Below are 19,971 nucleotides of genomic sequence, written 5' to 3' on the forward strand. Positions count from 1 at the left end.
CTGGCCGCGAGTGGCAGTGTCACACTCGGTGGCGCTTTGGCGGCTGCAGGAGCAAAGCTGCTGCAACAGGTTCCCTGGTGTTTAATGGGCTTTTGGAAGTGGCCGTGGAAGGAGAAGCACAGCTGCTGTGTGGCAGAGGAAGCTCCATGTCCCAGGAGATTTTAGAAAATAAGTTGCTTTTCTAAAAAATAAAAAATTAAACTGTCCAGTGCACACCTGCTCCCACAGTCTGGATACCTCCTCTGGACTGGGCTGTGTCTGGGACATGGCTGGGGTCCCCAGGCTGCATTGGTGCTGTGCCCTTGCCCATGTTTGTCCTCGGGGGTGAGAGCAGCTCACGCTGCCAGCCCAGGACAGCCAGTGTGCCCCGGGCCCAGGGGCAGCCTCTTCCCTCTCCACATGGCCAGCCTGTGTCCCTCTGTGGGCAGCATCCGGCAGGGAGAGGCTGTGCCTGGAGCCACAGAGCCCACTTCTATGCTGTGAGAATGGCTGTTTTCAGGAATTTCAAATGAATATTTGGAAGAGCCAGACACAGGGATATTCTTCTGACAGCCCGTGTGACAAGGAGCCAGGCGGGGTCAGGAGCTCGCTGTGGGTATTCCAAGCCAGTGAGAAATGGTACCTGTCCCACCCCAGAGAGCCAGCCCAGGGACAGCTCCAGGGACAGCTCCAGGGACAGCCTGGGCACAACCCGGCACAGATAACCCTCGGCAGCCACCCACGGGCTCACTCACGTGGTCGATGAGCTCCTTGATCATGCCATTCCACTGCCCCTTCTCATCCTGTGCCCCATATTTCCCGTCCTCCACCAGCCGGATCTCGTAGGAGAAGCCCAGGATGACAGCCAGCTCCTTCAGGAGGTCGATGCAGTAGCCCTCGAAGCGGTCATTCCCGAAAAGGGCTGTGTCAGACTTACGGAACATAACAAAGGGCTCCTCCTGCACAGGGAAAGCAAAAAGTCCCCATTCAGGGTCAGCTGGAGGCAGGGCCACCTCTGCAGATGAGCCCGAGCCACCCGGCACCGGCTCTCCAGGCAGGGCTGGCACTGTGACATGTTGGGAATAAATTAACTTTGCACAGCACATCAGCTAATTAGCAACCTTGTTTACCCCACAAAATTTAATTTTGTCTCTTCTGAGCAGCCAACTGTTTTCCATTTGGTAGGATTTCAGGGAGAAAAATAACCATTTCATGCTCTGAAAATGAAGTGTTAGAAACAGTAAAAGAGGGGGAGGATAAACTCACCCCCGAGCCCTGCACCCGGTAGCTGCCATTCACCACAGTGAGAAGGAGGCTGGTGGGTGAAATTCAGGGTCAGGGAGCCATGCATGGCTGGGGCCACCCCAAAACCTCTCCACTCAGGTCACTGGCACTCCTCTGTGCCGGCATTACCTGACGGACACGGGGCCCTGCTACTGCCCAGGGAAACTTTGTGCTGCCTGCTGCACTTCTGGCTCCCTGGGAGAGCTGGGGGTGTCTGAACCAGAGCAGAGCTGAGCACCAGCACAGGGGAGAGAACTAATGCAGTGACCTGTGGATCCCTCCCCTCGAGCAGGGGCTGGCAGGTGAGCTCACACAGCGAAGCCAGAGTCCTTTGCTGCCTCTCAGGATTGGGCAGCCACCGAGGACGAGGAACACTGGGGAGCCCGAGGGAAAAACGTGTGGAGGACAGATGGAAATGGGAAAGATGGTGGGCAGCAGGCAAGAGCTGGAAGGCAAGAGGAGGGTGAGGTACCTACAGCGAGTCCCTGGCTCAAACTGGGGGTGTCTGCAGGGTGCCTGTCCTTGCCATGGGGTGGCCAGCGAGGGAGGGTGAGGGAGGGCTACGCTTCGTGCTGGCAAACACCCTCTGTGATTTCGCTCAGGCACAGGGGGCTTGAAGAGGTGGGAGGGCAGGTCTGGAGCCCTCATTAGAGCCCTGTCACATTGCCTGGTTTGGTGGGGCATGGGTGCCCTGCCCGGGGGTGCTCTGAGGGGGTGGCTTGGGGGCCAGCGTGGGGCTGTGCCAGCCTGGAGGCTGGTGGTGCTTGTTTCTGCCCACCTGCCAGCTCCCAGCTCTGCCCTGGGGTTCTGTGCTCCCACAGAGAGGCAGGAGCTGCTCCTTTGGCCCAGCAGCAGGGTCAGGAGGGGACGTGGCAGCACATGAAGCCCCATTTGCAGAGCTCTAAAGCCCAACTGATCACATCACGCCCACGGAGTTTAACTTGGCACGTGCAGCTCGGCTCAATCCTGTGCTCCCCCGCCGCCTCCTCGGCTTTCTGCTCTGGAATTAGTGCTTTGTTTGTGAATCAGCTGAATCTATGGATCTTGATATAAATACGCCGGCTCCAGAGCAGCCATAAAGCACTATTAATTTTGGGAAGCGCTGTAGGGATTACATACATATTTAACAGCCGAAGCACTGAACATTAGGACGCCACTCGCTTCAGTAATGTATCTCCAGGTCTCAAACATTTCCTAGGGGGTAATTCTGAACTCTGTGAACCACTTATTCACGGACTATTTCACAATTTATTACTGAAAATGGCCAGACATCCAATTCACAAGCTCTCTCAGTTTGCTAATCGATTTCTCAGTGAAGGTGCCCTCAATTTCATAACTTCACAGTTCCCATATTGCTTGGGGAGAGCGGCGCTGGCTGCTGGGGTAATATTTCTCTTCCAACAAGTCACTGCAATATGAGCAAAAGGGGAAAAAATAACCTTTCATGCTTTTTCTTTTAAAGGCTCCTCCTATGGCTCTTCTCTCGTCATTTACAGCAGTGCAGAACTACAAAGGGGTGTTGCAAATGCAAATAACATCTAAGGTTGTATTTTATGTTTTAGACTCCAGCATATGCAGTGCAATTACTGCAGAACTCAGGTCTGAGCACATTCCCTCCTTCCACGGGCACGGGGATTCAGGACAGCTGTGGTTCCAAGGTGGAAGCCCTGTGGCACGTGTGCAGGCCCATGGAGTGGCACAGTTAATGGGAACTGATATCACCCTGTGCCTTATGTAATTTGTACGTGCTTGCAGAGCATGAGATGGAAATGCTGCTCGAAAAAAGCCTGTCAAAGGCAGATGGCTGACAGTGCCCTCCTGGCTCCATCATTTTGCATTATGCCCTGGCCTTTGAGGTATGGTAGGTACCATGGCCTGGACCCAGACAATTCCACAGCCATGGAAATGTTTCATGGGAAAAAATGCCATGTGGTGGATGGGAAGTTCAGTAGGAGGAGTGGCTGATTTGCATGGAAAGCTGCAGCATCATTTGTCTTTGGCTTATGTTCTGCTTCCACCCTGCTAACCCCTTGCTGAGGGATACAAGACCTTTGGTTCCAGCCCTTCTCCTGCCCTAGACCAAGAGTTCCCTTCCTCTGTTCCCCTCTGGGCACCTTGGTCCCATTCCTTTTATGATACAAATCCTCACTACATCAAGTTACATCCTTTTGGGAAGGGAAGGACATCACAAGGCTTCACACTGCTCCAGACTGGGGAATGCATCCCCAGCTGGCCCTTTTACATTCCCTGAAAACATGGAACACAAAAGGGCCGGAAAATATCCCTAGGCAAGCCCATAACTCAGGTCCAGATTTGGGCAGGTTGGCCAAGAGCTGATGTGTTTTGTTGCTTCCCGGTGCCACGCCCGTGCTGTGTAAGAGCCGTGCAGGAACCAATGCCACCAGTCATGAACTAGTCAAAAAAACTCACTGAGATCCAACACCCGCTGTCAGATCCAGGAGTGAGCAGGAGAACAAAATACAGCGTGGCACTTGGGAGCGGAGCTGGATGACGGCATCAGGGGATGATGACTGGGGACTTCAGAAATACGTGCCCAGGAGGGGGACAGACAGACAGTGTCACAGCTGAGCCAGGGGCTCTGGTTGCTCTTGGTATTCTCTTCGGTACCAAGAACACTCTTACCTGAGGTGGGCAGTGCTGGCCAGCTGAGTGCCCACTGCTGTGGCCCTGCCTGCCCGGGCGCTGGGGGCACGGTGACATGGGGCTGTCCTGGAGCTCAGCACGTGCAAGCCCCCTGTGCCCTCTGGCATGCAGGGATCGATCGACAAGGGACAGACCCCCAGCATGCAGGGATCAGCAGGGGATGGGCCCTCTGGCATGTAGGGATGGGCAGAGGAGGACTCTCCAGCATGCAGGGATGGACAAGGGACAGGGACCTGGCTGGGCAGAGGAAGCAGAAGAGCTCAGCCAGGACGAGCAGCAGCTTCCTGGGCAGGGCAGCCGCCCGAGTGGGACAGGGGCAGCTGAAGTGGAGGAGCTTGGCCAGGACAGCACCCGTGGTTCCCACTGGCCTGTGCCAGCCTTGCTGGCCACCACGTGGGGGCTGGCAGCCTGCTGAGGGGCAGTGGCATCAGGGATGTTGCAGGTCACCTATGTGCAGGGACATGGGGATTGGGTGCGCCATGAGCCCTGCCCATGTGCAGGGCCTCTCCCAGCAGATCTGCACTGGGGTGCTGTGAGCTTTCAGAGATATTGGATATCCCTGGGGTTTGAGGGGGAAGAACGGTGACAGGCTGGCAGTCTCCTACCAGCACTGTGGTGACAATTAGAGATCTGTTGCTCAGTGAGTCCGTGACGTTGGGCCCTCGTCCTTTGGAGATTTCCGTGATGTTCAAACCATCGGAAGGGCTCCATGCTCCAACCTGAAATGAAGCAAACCAACACAGTGAACCTCCATCTCGAACTCCTCAATCCCTACCTGCATTCCTTAATCCCTACCTTGCATTCCTCACTTGCTCCCAGCATCCTACCGGCCTGGAAAAGGGAACGTCCTTCTTTTGTTTGCAGTAAACAGCAGCAAAACTGGAATTACCATGTAATCTGCATTAACCCTTCAGCTGCAGGTCACTCCCATGGCACATGTTCCACAGTCCCTGTGCTGCTGCAGTGGATGAAACTGCAGGGACTGGAATTTAGGGGCTGAATGCATGAACAATTTGCAAAGGCACTGTATAGAGCAACACTCAAACCACACTAAAGAGTCAAATCTGGGCAAGGATAAAGCACAACAAAAGAAAAATAACCACAAATCGGAGTCCATTCTCTTTCTTTTCTATTTCCCTGCCAATTTGCTTTAGTGGGGAGGACTAAAAATGACTCTAACAGCCCTGCAGATCCCTGGTAGGGACCATTCCTGCTCTCTGTGCCGTGGCAAATCAGCTGAAGGTTTCCAACACATCTCTTGGGAGGGCCCTGGGCCCCTCTTCGGGAAATCCCTGCAATGGGGGTCTCAATCGTAGCTGCAAACCTGGAGGAGTTGGTGGCAGCAGCCCTTTCCAGGCATGGCACAGGCACACCAGCTCCATTTCAGGCGCTCTGTTTTCTCAAGCTGTTAAATTTTATAAATTGTTAGACTTTAAAGAAGTCTATTGATCCAGAAATGGTAAAACATGTCTCTATTTAAGGAAGTCATCTGGGCGAGGCTAAGCCTGTTAACCTGATCTCCACGGTGCAGGGGAGGCTTTGGGACAAACTTTGAAGGCAGGAGTGGCTAAAGGACTGTGACAGTGAGATAAAATGTCAGGAAAGCTGGAGGAATATGGGAGTGCTGCCAGCAAATGGAGCAGGGTGGCCATGGAGCCAGCCTGACAGCAAGAAAAAAACAAACCCCACCTGGAAATGGGAACAGAACAATCCATCTGTAGGGTCAAACTGCAAGGTGGGACATGGAGAGAAGCCAAAGGCAGCCAGCTCAATCCACTGGGGAGCCAGCAACTTCCCATCTTTTATTTATTGCTGTTTTTAAGATTCTTCAGCCTCTTCAGCAGTCCAAGGGGAGAACTTGGTTTTACTGCATCCCCAAAAAGAGACTTTGTAATGAGCAATGCTGCCTGGCAAAAAAATTGTCATAAATTCTAGAAGAGTTTCCATGAACTTTGTGAAAGGTTTTAAATATTTCAGGTAAAACCGAAGCAATCCCCCAACTCTGCCTTGGATCACACAACAGCTGCAATGTCAAAAATTATTATTACTGTGGATGCGAAAAAACCAAGTCCAAGAGGCCCCAACGCAGTGCAGCCCCAATCACTTCTGTCTTGCTACGTTTTCTTTAAGAAAATTAAATGCATGGCACTTAAGACTGAATTAATCAGTTTAAAATATTAAAAAAGGAAGAAAAAGGAAAAAGTACATTAAGAGAACTGTGTGAGTCAGATAGTCAAACTATATGTAATTAGGATTTGGTAATACTCCTGTAATCCCTGGAACATCCAGGAGGTATGAGGATCAGGGGTTCAATCCTAAAGCTCAACAAACATAAGCTGTGATACATAATGCACAATCCGGCTGGGATTTGTTTGTAGTTGGGCGTTTTGTTAGTTCAGATTAACTATTGACAGAATTCCAGCTTCAACAGAGATTTGACATCGATACTTTAAAACCCCTCTGGAGCTGACACGAAGCTTTCAGAAAAATAATAGTGAGAACTGTGAAATCTCTGAATTATTGGAGACAAAAGTTGATGGGGTTTGTGTCGAGGTTTGGCAGCTTCCAGTGGGCTTGATGTGACAGAGGACTGCAATAACTCCAGCTGGTGCCAGCTCTGCTCAGCACACCTGAGGGGTGTCGGTTTGACAGGGGATACTGCAGCTCTGCTTAAACATTTGGATTCACATGGTATCAAAGGCTGGCACGTTTTCTATTACCTGACCAACACAGCTCTCCAGCAGTGTGTCGGTGCTGTTGGACTTCAAAAAGACGTGTTGTTATTTTTGGGTTAGACTCTGTAAACAAAATATTTAGTAAAAACATAAGGCTACAAAGGCCAGCTCCTGCTCAGTTCTTGCAAGGCAGCAGCATCTTCCCCAGCCCCGTCCTGCCTCCTTTCTCAATCGCAGCGAGACTGAAGGTCACTGGGTTGATTTGAAATGGTTTCTTTTTTTCCGTATTTGACACCAAAACCTCCTCAGCAGGAGAGGGCTGTGGTGACCTTGAGCTGTGTTACCTGAGGCACCAAGCTGCTGCTGCGGTGGGGAAGTGTGGCAGCCATTCATTTCAAAGCCCAGGAAAAACAAACGGTGAGGAGGGGGGATGGGGCACAGGCTGGTGGGTCCCGGGAGCCTCATGGTGCAGGATCCGTCCCCTCCAAATGGAGGATTGATCCATGGCTGCCTCCAGCCCTGGGGCTGCCTCCCTGTGCCGAGTGATTAATTCCCTGGACAAGTCGCCTGTGCTCTCGGGCCATGCACAGGTAATTGAAATCCCTCCCTGCTGCCAGCCGGGTGTCCTGCGGGCTCAGAACCTGTCCCCCTGCCCAGAGGCACAGACCCAGCACCGTGCCCGGCTGCCACAGGCACCTTGTACCTGTCGGAAAGCAGACTCTGCTCTAGAAAGGGCCTTGCTGCCCTGCCAAATTCCTCCTGTACAGGTGATAGACACCTGTAGCAGAACAGGGACACAGAGCTGCTCACAGAGTAGTCGGAATCACAGAACTTCTTGGAAATCACAACTCCCTGTGTTCCGGCCACTCGCTGCTCTGTCACCAACCGATCTTACCTTGAAACCTGTGTTCTAAGGGCTTTGAAGCTGTGCATGTTGCCTTTTTATTTTATATTTGGTTTTTTTAAGTAATTGAAGAGAAGGAAATTAAGTCCCCAGGCACACCTGGGATCAGATTTGCACATTAGCATGGTTTTATTGTGCCCAGAGGAGTTCTGCACTAATTTTGAGGGCCCAAGGCTGCAGCCTTCCTGCCCTTCACCCTCATGACACCCTCAGCCAGCCAGGCAAGACTACACTTTTCTTTTTTCCTTATTGTCCCTTAGATAATAAAAAAAATACCCAGTGCATCCTCCTGCGAAATCCAGGCTGTAATAAACTGGGGCCATTCCCAAGCCTTGGGCAATTTCATAATGGGAAATGACACCAGATGATTATCTCTAGAGCTATGGTCTCCTTGGGGAAGAACTGAGAGTTTGTGAGCCAGGCCAGCAAGAGGGAGTGGGACAGGCATAATTCCTGCCTGTTTAGGGCAGGGAGGGGTTAATGGATGTTCTGAAAGTTTCTTTTGCCTCCACTATCCCAGGAAAGTGCCACAAGCACTTCTGCAATCTGTAATCCCACGCACTGGCTTCAGGGCGAGTGAGTCATGGTTGAGCATGGAAAAGGATCTGAGAAATCCCACAAAGTGAATATCCTTTTATATAAACCCCAGAAACCTGGAATCAATACAACACCAGCCATTTCTCTGTTGCTGAGCACCAGCGTTATCCTAGCCACATGCAGATAAGACAAACCCTACTTACCTTTTCAAGACCGTCTTCTTTGAGACTGATGATATCCAAATCAAAATCTGTCCGTAAACCACTGGTTTTATTAAAGACGATTCGTCCCGTTAATCCCTCCCATTGGGCCTGTGGAAGGGAGAAAAAGTAGCAGGGCTGTTACTTAGTATCATAAATAATCTTTTGCCCTCCACTGTATGTTCTTTTAATTAGTCCTTATGCTGGTTCTTTCTCCCTAAAGAGCCTGATTAATTAATAATTCCTCCGTCACTGCTCAGACCGCAGACAGAGCTGGAGATTTCCTTAACTCCCTTGCAGTCCTTGCTACAATTTCTGTTCACACCTTTGTGTTCACCAGCTGTTGCAGGACATGATGACTCAGTAGAAAACGACTTGCATTTATCATGGCATCCTTGTGTGCTGCATTTATCCTTGTAGTGCTGATAAACGCCAGCTGCAGGGAGCCGGGACTGGGACACTCCGGTCAGAAGTAATCCCTTAGTGCATGAACTTGCTGGAGCTTCCAAGGTGTGTGGAAGCTTAAACGCTGGGAGTGCTTCCTTCTGTCCTTCCAGATGCAAAGTGGAGCAGAAGAGGCCAAGAACGTGTCTGTGCAAGCAAGGTCTGAGGTCTGGAAACAGGCACAGGAGTCTGGGGGCACATGCTGCTGGTGCCTCACTTCAGTTTTTGGCAGCATAAGGATGGGGCAGGTGCCCACTGCGACTGGGGACGTCCTGTTCCCAGAGATTTTCAGTGCTTGGCTGATTGAGGTCCTTAACAGCCCGGTCTGACTGGGACTAGGAGCAGGAGCTTGGGGTAAAGATGCCTAAATTCAATTCCACAAAAATTACTCTGTGATTCTGTTTCTTTCCCATTGTTCACTTTGCAGCACGCCTAGAATGAATGTCTCTGATTTAGGAGGTGATAGAACCCCCAGTGCCAGGTGCTCTGTGTCAGCAGAGCAGGAGCTGTGGGACAGCGAGGTGTCCGATGCCTGGGGGCGGTGCTGGATGTGCTGTAGCATCCTCCTGAGGAGGATGCTCCCGTAGGAACGCCAGGCTGCTGCCACAGTTTGCTGCTCAGCAATCACATCCCAGCAGTGGGGAGCTGGGCCTCGGGGTCTCTCCCCTGAGCAGCTCCGTGCAGGCTGCTCACGGGGAAACGTGTTTCCTTTATGGGTGGGAGAGCTTGAAATACTCCAGTGTGATCAAGGTGGCATAATGTATTCTCAGGGGGAATAACTGGCATTTCTCCCGGTAAATACGCTCCTCTGGCTCTCCCTCATTAATTCCCGAGGAGCAGCGACAGCCTGTTCCCAGCCTCGCCGCCCTGGAGTCCTGGGAAGGCTCATGTTTGCTCATTTGGGCGTGCAGGTGGTTTGCCTGTGGGACGCGCAGCCCGCGGAGCCCCCGGGAGCCAGGGCGTGTTTGAGGCGCGCAGCCGGAGCGAGCACAGCTGCGCTGCGAGCACCGCGCACTGCGGGAGCCCGGCCGGGGCACAGCGCGTCCCCCGCGCTGCTCTGAGTTTACCGGAGCTTGGAGAGAGCAATTCCTCCGTTCCGGTGGCAGCACGGAGGAAGCTGATCCCTGCAACGGGCTGACACGGTGCCAGAGAGGAAAACAACAGGCAGGGCTGGAGTGTGAGGCGCAGGGTGATTTGCAAAAGGTGCCAACCAAACAAATTGTGTACACTCTGTTTTGGCAACCAGCTGGTGCTCTGCAGAAGGGAACAAAGCATGGGAAAGGAGAGAGAGGCAGAGAGGGGAGAGATTTGGTCCTCAGTGCATACTGAGAGAAAAGTTCATTCTCTGTCTGCAATGGAAACCACGGTCCCGTTCTCCTCCTGTGGATCTGTGTGCTCCATGCAGCTCGGGCAGTGCCAGGTGGGCACAATCTCACGTCATGGATGGATCTGCTGGGGTCAGCAGGTGACACAGCAGCACAGACCACAGTATCAATTAGCAACATGCTCCACTCTTCAGTTTGAAAACTTCGGGGATTTCATACCCAACCTTTGAACATGGCCCAGTCGAGTGACCAGCACAGCAGCCAATTCCATGACTTGCAGATAAGAGGTTTGTCACAAATACGGCTGTGGCAGGGTTTGCAGTGTCTCCCTGCAGCTCTGCTTTCATTTTTCCATGGGCAAGGACTCCTTTTTGCAGACGGAGCAAAACCCGAGGTGTGGGTGCAGGGGTGTATGCTGGGGGCTCATTGGGAGGGCTGGTCCCTGTGCTGTGCTCCCTTGGAGTGCGCACTGCTGCTGATACCCTGCTCTGAGCCAACTCGGGGCATTAAGCCAATAAACAATTCCATGGGCTGAACAGAGAAATGGTAATGCCTGGAATCATAGAGGGAGAGAAGCTGGCCCTTCACTCCCTGGCCCCCACCTGCTGAACCCCTCCCTCGGCCAATGCCATTCCCTGGTACTCGGGCAGGGACAGCCCCAGCTCAGCCGTGGGGTTCAGAGGCACTGAATGCTCTTTGTGGACCCCCAAAACTGCTTCAATAGAAGACAAATGGCTGTTGCTCAGGTAAGGAACAGCCTTGGACGGAGTGGTCCAGCTGCTTGGAGAGGCCAGAGCTAGTCTCAGAGACACATGGGAGGTTTCAGCTCCTCAGGGATGTTTTGGCATGGCTGCACAGGTGTTATTTTGAGGACAAAGGCGTGATTTTTCCTTTCTGGGTGCACTCGGCAGCCTGGTGCATGTCTGTGCTTCCATCCAGTTGTACCCACCCGTGCAAGGGTGTTTTCTAACCCTGGAACTGCCAAGCCTCCACCACTTGCCTCTGGCACCCCCCAGCTGTGCTGCTCCTCCTGGGGAGCACTTATGGTCAAAAAATCATGCTTTTACCTCTTTTATGAAGTTCATGAAGCGGGCGCCGAACCTCCAGGCCTTGTGCCGGTGGCACTGCAGGGAGTTCACGGTCATCTGCGGCGCGCGCTGGTAGCAGACGGACACCACGTGCACCGCGTCGTACAACAGGGCAGCGTCTGTCTAAAGGGAAGGGGAACAGCGTTGGTGGCTGTGGGGTGTTGTAGGAAAAGGTGGAACCCCCTCTGTGTCACCCCCTGCCAGCCCCAGGGTTTCTCTGTCCGTGTTCCCTGCTGATCATCCCTTGGCTCTTTAGACCAAAAGCTCGGGGTTCTGTCTAAAATCAGCGATTCTGGAAGTGTCATTTGTCTCTGAGCAACTCTTTGGGTTGTTTCTTGCACATTTCCTGCTGTGGTGTCAAAGAGGGAGGCAGCGACTTCTAAATGTAGAAGGTAGTAACAGAGTTTTCTTGTTGAGTCTGTTTTGTCTGAGTGTAAAAAAAACAACTATATGAGAACATATTTTCCACACTATTTTTTACATGGGAAAATAAGAAACAGAGATGTTTGTGGGCACACAATTTTCAAAAAATGACCCAAACTGTCACCAAAATCAGGACCTCATGGCTTTGTGACATATTCCAGCATTTCAGTGATCTGACCTAGGGAGAACTTTCTTTTCTCCATATAATGTGATGATTTTAGATTCAATTTGAGATGCCCCATCTCACCTCCAAACACGGATCAAGAGAATGTGATTTATTTTTCACTCTGATGTGGTAAGACCTCCTAGTGAAAATACATTATTTGCTGGCTTCACAGAGCCACAAAACAGATGCGAGTGTAGCAGCAGCGTAATAAACCACAATAAAACAAAATAATACAGCAAATAACTGAGCAAACATCTAACAGGACGTAGCCATGGAGAAAATCCTCCAGCATTGGCAGCCATCCCTGTGACCTTCCCTTCCCTCATCAACCAAGCATGAAGAGCAGGAGCCCCACCTGCATCCGTGGGTGGGTATGGACCTCAGCAGGGACAGGTTTGTGAGTGTGGGGCTGGGGGAAAGGGGAGGCAAGGATATGTTCAAGCAATTTCATGGTGAATTACAGACTGTAATGCCCAGCTGAGTCCAGGGCCCCACTGGACAGACACCTGGCAAACAGAAATCCAAGGCAGGATGCCTCTGAGAAAGCAAAGAGGGGCCGGGAGCAGAAGCAGTGCCGGGGACCGAGCGCTGCTGTAGGCACAGGAGGGCTCAGCCGTGGGCAGCCTGGGGAGAGGCAGGAGCCTGCAGGAGAATGGGGGTCTCTCCTCTAACAACTAAAACAACAGGAGGAATCTGAGGAGCCATTTCAAGGTGAAAGTCTGGGAGGCTTTGCCACTTTGCAGGGCTGGTTCTGGCAGATCTAAAGGAGAGGGAAGTAGGGAGCCAGTCAGCAATTCCGGGGGTCGGAGACAGCCTCGCAGGGAAGACAGATGGGCGAGCAGGTGCTGTACCTTCTGAGCAGTAACTCAGCAGAGCAGAGCTGCCATCAGACCCTAAAAGGAGTCATCAGAGCTGCAGCACAGCTCATCTTTGGGCATTGCTTTGGCGCTTTCTCCCTGCATCAATCTTGGCAAAGTGCCTGGCCCAGCCTGGCCATGTGCTGTGCTCCCAGCCCAGGGAGCTGGTGTCGCGCTGTTCTCGGGGGCAGCTGGAGCCCTTTGGGACAGGTCCTGGCTACCTGCCTTGTCTGGTGGCAAATCTGTTGGCAGCTGGGCCTGAGCAGGAGCATTACCACAGCAGTGGGGCGTGGGCTTCACCCCAGACTTTGAAGGAGAGTTATTAAAGAATGCAAGAAAATACCTCAGGGCAGATACCTGGGATGAGGTGTTACTGGTACAAGAACCAATAAAAGTAACATTTAGGCCTTAATGACTGTTCCTGCCCTCCTTACCACCCTGCTCTGCTTCCCAGACCCCTGTGCCCTGTTTGAATTGCCCGTACCATCATCACACCATCGAGAAGCCCCAGCTCTGCCTTGGGCGCCGACTGCAGCCGCTCCATGGACCACTTCTCAATGATGGAGGACACGTACGGGTTCTCCACGTTGAGGATCCGGAAGCCGGTCAGGTTCACCCCAGAGTAGCGATATGGTTCTAGGTCTAATGCATAAAGATCCTTAAAAGAGAGAAACCGGTTTAAACATTTTGTTTAGCTTTGTTTTGTTTGAGTTTTCTGCATCGCTTCATGTCTGTGTTTGGAGTGAGACAGCAGAGCCTGCAGGAGGTGGGAGGGAGGACATATCCCTCAGGAATTCAGAGGATTGTGCTGTCTGTTGCCGTCAGTCGCTGCTTGCAGAGGCCTGTAGGTGTTGGTGGAATTTGGGTGCCGTATGTGCAGGTTCCCCCACATGCAGCAGAAGGGAACTCCTACCAAAGAGCCAAAGAACTTGGTCTCTGCATGAAAGAGGCGAGTGGACTGTGGGGAGAAAACAGAATCACTGCCTGTGACCCTGAAAAAAGAGACTTGCAACCCAGGGAGGGGGGACAAGGCAGAGTTTCTGTGTCTGAAGCTCCCATGGGCCTTTCCATGGAGGATTTGCTGGGAGTGCTGAGGCCCACAGGGTGCTGTGGATGACAGAGTCACTCTGAATGCAAAACACCAATTTGCAGACTATCAAAGAGGAACTAAGACGCATTTCTTGACATTCCGACCAGCCTACACAGTCTGCAGATGAATGAGGGTGCCCTTTATATGATGTAAAAACCAGAGCCAGGCAGTGCTCAGCCCTGCTGGCTGCCAGCCTGCGAGCATCACTTAGCAGACAGCGAGGGGCACTGGGGGGCACTGGGGCAGCACTGCTGTGGTGTAGCTCTTGGCTTTCCACATGTCTGAATATCAGCTTCAGTGCTCAGGAACGAGTCTGAGTAGTTTGGGGTTAGACAGCATGTCAGGAGCATGTGGCAGCTGATCTGCTCCCCAAAGCCAGGCAGCTCACCCAAGGGGGTGAGTGAGGCAAGATGGCAGCCAGGGGTGCCTTGGTTAATGGGACATATTGTTGGATGGGACATATTTAATCAGTTTATCCTGAACAACTTCTGGAAGTGTTTCATGGCAGTATAAATGTGGGGAGGCGGAAAGGCAACACCACAAGTCTTCTGCAGCAGAGCGTGGGGTGCATATGTGGCATTCACTGCTTATCACAAGGGCTTATCAAAAAGAGGTTCAATATGGTATGAGATGCTGTGGCTGTGGCTGTGCTGGGGCTGGTCTGTGCTGTGTGACAGGGCTGTGCTGGTGGGACACAGCTACACTGTGGGGCCACCCAGCTACAGCACCCATCTGCCCACGGAGGGCTGGCGAAGTCCACACAGGCTGCCCTAAGCAAAGCAGAACAACAGCAGCACTTGCCAGCAACTGAGACATCCTTCTCCATGAGGGAGTGGGGGTTCTTACGGCTGTTTTGGTTTAATAAGCTTTGGGGGTTTGATCTTTTCCATAAGCCTGGCCCCAGCCTCTGCAGCCCCAGAGCTCACTGCTGATGGATGCAGTGCTCAAATCTGCAGGTGCAGCAGGGACCAAATCATTAATCACCCTACAATGGAGGTCAGGGCTTGGGTTTTTGGGTTGGTTTTTTTTCCCCTGAAAAATTGCAAGTGCAAACCTGCATGTTCTGTTAAAGGGCATTGGGAAAACCAGACCACAATGTTGACTTTTAAATGACTTAAGGGAGTTAAGGGCAAATAACAGTGGTTTGACTTCAGACAGGTGCTCATGTCTCTGGCTGTGAGGGGGGACAGCAGTTCTGTGCCTGACCTGCTGGAATGGATCTGTTTTTTCAAGATTCATTTTTAATCAGACATTTCAGTTTGTATCCCAGAAACTGTTGTGAGGAAATAATTTTTGGTTGCAAAAGCTGATGATTTCCCCCTCAGAATGTGACCATATATGACAAATCACATCCCCCAAGCTCCAGACCCCATGGTCTCTGTTGCCCATCTGTCAAACCACCAGCCCTGGCCACCTCTCAGATCCCACCAGTATTTTGGGTGCTGTCCCTGCCCTGCTGCTCCCCACTGACCCTTCCTTTCACCAAGTTCCTATAGAAACCGACCTCCCATCACGTCCCCCCCTTGGTTCCAGTTTAAATCTCAGCTGCAGCCTGATTTATCACCTCCTGGAATCAGAGGATAATTCAGAATACCAGCTGAGTGTCAGGATGTGGGGAGGTGTGGATGGGAGTCATCAGATCAGTTTCTTCTGGATTTTCTGCTCCTGCACAGCCACAAATTGAAACATCTGGTTCTATTTTCCACCTCATCTACATTCCCTTTCACTCATTATTTTCTGTACTGCAGATTAATTCTCCCCTCCACCCTTTATTTTACTCTCGGTGTTTCTGTGACGCTCTCCCCCATCCCCAGTTCGCCCAGCTCGGGCTCCTCGGTGGTGGCAGCAATGCTGAGGACTGATCCTCAGTGCATCCCACGTCCTCAGTGGGAAGCTGGGAAGGTGGGTGTCCAGGAAGGGCATCCCTGTTGCTGCCTGCGGGTGAGGTGTCCCCACAGCTCTGCCCCGGGATCTGGCAGGGGGGCATTGGCTGTGTCTGCAAAGCCCCATTTTACAGACTGCTGAGACAGCCCCAGAAAAGTGGAGTTCTGGGCTTCTCCCTGCAGGGGATTTGGGTGTAAAATCTGCACGTGACAGAGACCAGGGCTCATCAGAGATCCTCCTCCTGCTCCTCCCAGTCCTCCTCCTGTGGTGGAAAAGGCTGATGGGGCTCTTCATGCTGGAGTCAGTGAACTGTAGTCGTGCTGCCTAGCAAAATGTTGAAGCATTTCATGCCAAGTGTTGATACACTGTGCTCAGTATTGACTGGGGACCTTTTAGAAACATTCAGTATAACATAATAGACTAATTCATTAGCACCCCATGGGTCTCGTACTGGGGAAGCTGAAGCACAGGCATTGCAAGCTAGGAAAACATTGCCTTAAGGAATGACAGATTAAAATATCTTTCCCATGATATAACTGTTATTTCAGGAAAGTGGCATTAATTGTGATTGCTTATCTATTAATTTATTATAATTCCTCTTTTCCCACCTCCAGGCTGTACCTACACATGAAATGTACTCCAGGCTCAGCTGGGGCTGATTAATAGGAGGTTATCTGGGAAATGCTTAAAGCTGCCTGGAATAGATAATGGCAGCAGGGGTAATTAAAATGTCTTTTGCATTTGAAAAATAAATTCTGTAGTTTTTAAGGGTTAGTTTAGTCTGTTTCTTTCCTAAAGGCAAAAAGATAAATTGGATTTTCAAAATCACACAAAATTCAACAGTAGAGTAGACAATAGCATCTTAAATGGAGACAAAAGTGACCCTGCCAGGAAAGCCAAATGCCTCTCAGAGTCAGAGAGGAACTGGCCCATGCTTAACAGAGGGGAGTTAATGTCAGGCTGAGTTCCCTTCCTGCAAAATAAACCTTCAGGACTGAAGCTTGGATCACAGCAGGGCTGCTCCTGGCTGCAGAGGGGTTTCTGGGGGCTCATCCCCAGCTCCTGCTGAATTGGGGTCCCACCAAATCCTGGGTGGAGGCTGCAGCCTTGCACTCTCCCTGTGCTCATTGTCAGTGCGTGGGGAGCTGCACTGAAATCAAAATGACTGGAAGGGAAAATAAAACCAGAACCCACATCTGTGCATTCCAAAGGAGTGACCTGTCCAAGGTCACTGGGCTCTGACCCTGACCTGCAGCGAAGTCCAGCCCTGCTCTCTCCTTCTGGTAGGGTCCCAGATCTCCCACTTCCTTGCGTTTCCCACGCCATCATGGTGCCGTGCACTCCAGGATCAGACCAGTCCCACCCTCCCGCTCCAGCTGCCCCCTCACATTCCACCCCCCATCAGGAGTGTACAAGGTGTGTGCACAGACAGATACTTACCAGAGTGGTGAAGATGAAGTGGTAATATTCTGTCATCATCCCCATTGCCATAGCCTTAAGGAGAGTAGGGAAAAGAGGTTAGTAAAGTGGATACAAGAATATAACAACAGCCATGCAACATAAAACTCAGAGCTCATAGGTGAATGTGGCAGGAGAGACCCGGAAGCACTGGGACTGGATTGAGGATTGATCTCATGGAGCAGTTAAGCCATGCTTTGTCAGCAAGAGGCACGTGCTCAAGTGCTGAGCTGAGCTGCGCTGTGGTCCTCAAGCTGTTCTGAAACAGTGGCAAAGCCTCAGTATCCAGCTGCCATGAGGGCTGGTGGCATCTCTGGGTGATACGGGTTGTCCCTGGGTGTGCCAGGACGGTGGCACTTCTCCATGCTCATGGATGCATGTGACAATGCAGGATCCTCCCGGGCCGCAGGATCCTCCAGGGCCACAGGCTCTGTTGGCACAGCTGTGAGAAAGGGGGTCACCTTTCCTTCTCCAGTACTAAATGAGCAGCCTCACATAAACCTGTGCAGATTGACCATAAATAGCCTATTCTTATAGTTACACATCCGTGTAGTGGCCAGGAAGCCAGCTGAAAGGGTTTTGATTCCTGACACGTGTAATTCTGAGCCTCTGCATCCCCATCTTCAATCCCATTTGTGCAGTGAGTACGTGGAGCTCCTGCCTCTTTCCCTCCTTCCTGGGCACAACACTCAGATCCTAACTTAGGGCCTGGTTTAGAAGTGGGTCAGTGAAGGTGTAGGCACAAGGATGGGGAGTGGGAATACCACGTCCCTCAGCTTTTGGAGATCATGGTCCAGAGGGCCCTTGGACAGCACAGCTTGAGATTCTCTGCCAGCCCCTGCACAGAGGAGGCCTTCTGCAGATTGCTGGGATTTGCATAACTGAGCACTGGAGAGAGCAGACTGTCCTGGAAGCTCTTTCAGAGAACAACCATGGGCTGAAGGGGTCTTGGCTGGATGACCATGTCCAGGCCCCACACAACATGGGGGAGAACACTTCAGTCTATGAGAAAGGTCACCTTGAAGCTGGTGGCTGGTGAGAGGAAGACTCCCGTGGGTTTGGCTGGGATGCTGACTGTGTGAGCATGTTTTCTGGAGAAAACACATGCAAGAGCACTTTAAAATCCCCACTGATGGGAAAGCAACTTCAAGTCCCCCCAGGAAATGTTTGCTTCCCTTGGTTTTTTGCTAAAATTACTAGGGCGGAATTTACCTCCGAGGAAGGAAGTGACAGTCTGAAAAGAAGTGAGATGTCAAAAAAACAGCAAAAAGGAAAGGGTGTGGATTGCAAGCCTAGATATTTTGACTCTGGAGTGTGATTTCACCCCAGGTTTCCTGCTCTGGAAGTAGCTTTTAGAAAGTCTGGGGCTGTCCCTGTGGCCATTCACCATCCTGTTCCCCAATCCCTGCCTGGTCAGTGGATCCAGGGGGCTGCAGTGTAGCTCCCTCCCTCCTGCACACCCTGGTTCAAAGAGCTGAAGCAGGGAGTGGTACCTCAGTATGCGAAGCATCAGTTAGTGATGGGAAGCCAATCTGGAGCAAATAATGAGACCCCACTTCAGGTTCTACAGCTGGATCATTCTGGCCATAGCTGAGGAGCCCAGACACACTGCCAGAAGGAAGCTCCAGCTTCCCAGCACTGGCAGCCTGGGGCAGGATGCATCTGGGTTTGTGGGGAAATGAATAAATGATCCTCCAGGTGGATAAGCCACAGGCAGTGGCCAGGATGAGAGCAGGAGCTGACAGGCACAGCTGTGCCCTGCGGAGCACAGCGGCTGCTTGGGACAGTGCGGGGAAGCCTGGGAACAGACCTGCAGTGATAACAAGGCACCAAAACTGAGCAAGGCTGAAGAATCTGGGGTAGAATGGGAAAGCCTCACAAGCAGGACTCACTCTCTGATAGGTTTCTACATGATTTGCTTTCCAAGAGGGCAAAATAATGGATGGTTTGATGTCTGGTCACTCCAAGGGACCCAGGCTAGAGCAGTACTTGACAGCGTTACCTGTACAGTTGTGCCAGCTCATGTGGTGTTACTCATGGATTACTAATTTACTACTCCAGTTAAAAAAACCTGCCCAAATGATCAGAGGTGTGCTGTGGGAGCATGGAACCTTGAATCCCTGGGGAGCAAGATCCTGACTGGCATGATGGTGTGTGCACTGCTCAGTCAGAAGTGCCTCGGCCAGCACAGGCTGTAGGTGCTCAAATCTTCTGTGTTATCTGAAGATGTGCAACGAAAATCAGTGTGAAGGAGTGGAAATTTTAGCACAAGTCTTGTGAGAACCTTGTTGCCATCCACGAGGCTGCACAGGGGTGGCAGCAGGGCCAAGAGACTCGACTCTGTCCAGCCAAATGTCTGCAGAGCTGACTGGTGTAGTGACCAAAATGTTACAAAAGGCACATAACAGCAATAAAATATGAATATTACTGATTCTGGCATAAAAAGAAGTCTGGGCCTTTCTCCCTGTTGTTTTTTTGTTGTTGTTTTTTGTTTTTTGGGGTTTTTTTTGCAGTCCGTTATTTGTTCTGTGCACTGTTCTTCTACCACTGCTCAGGGAAGCAGACTCCCAACCTCCAGGAGATGGCTTTGCCTAGCTCGTACTTTCAGTGGAAAAGAGCTGTTTCACAAATGAAGGTGGCACCTCTAGACATGCATTTCTTGCTACAGGTAGAAAAGTGAGGGAAAGATAAGGTTTCTAAGCTTCTTAATCTTCAGCACATGCAGGTGACCTGCAGGTCGTGGTGCACTGCTCTGAGCCTGCCCGATGTTACACACCAGAGTGGCCAGGCATGCAGACCAGTCAGGCAGTGGTTTGAGTTTGTGCAACTTCCCAGACTCTGAAAATACTTCACGGTATTTCCCTGAGTAAAAATACATGGTGTATATTGCTAAGCTGAAATCCATGGCTTCAGGTCAAAAAACCCCGACACACAGACAAACCCAGCCAGAAAGACTTAGAGAGACTTGTCTCCCCTAGTCTCCCCTCTCCTCC

The 19,971-nt window shown here is 51.6% G+C and overlaps 1 protein-coding gene across 1 annotated transcript in view; it reads right to left on the minus strand.

Annotated features, from left to right (window-relative positions):
* The window catches only part of GRIK3 (glutamate ionotropic receptor kainate type subunit 3), a gene marked incomplete at both ends in the record, with an annotated part of 101,790 nt that overhangs the window by 23,201 nt on the left and 58,618 nt on the right, over positions 1 to 19,971 (minus strand). Inside the window, 6 exons of the mRNA XM_082296705.1 lie at positions 735 to 938; positions 4,533 to 4,646; positions 8,247 to 8,354; positions 11,080 to 11,223; positions 13,031 to 13,204; positions 16,961 to 17,014. Coding sequence (XP_082152831.1) covers positions 735 to 938; positions 4,533 to 4,646; positions 8,247 to 8,354; positions 11,080 to 11,223; positions 13,031 to 13,204; positions 16,961 to 17,014 — 798 coding nt within the window. The remainder of the gene's footprint in view (positions 1 to 734; positions 939 to 4,532; positions 4,647 to 8,246; positions 8,355 to 11,079; positions 11,224 to 13,030; positions 13,205 to 16,960; positions 17,015 to 19,971) is intronic.

Source organism: Coloeus monedula (assembly GCF_965178545.1).
Source record: "Coloeus monedula genome assembly, chromosome: 24".
NCBI classification, from domain to species: Eukaryota; Metazoa; Chordata; class Aves; order Passeriformes; family Corvidae; genus Coloeus; species Coloeus monedula.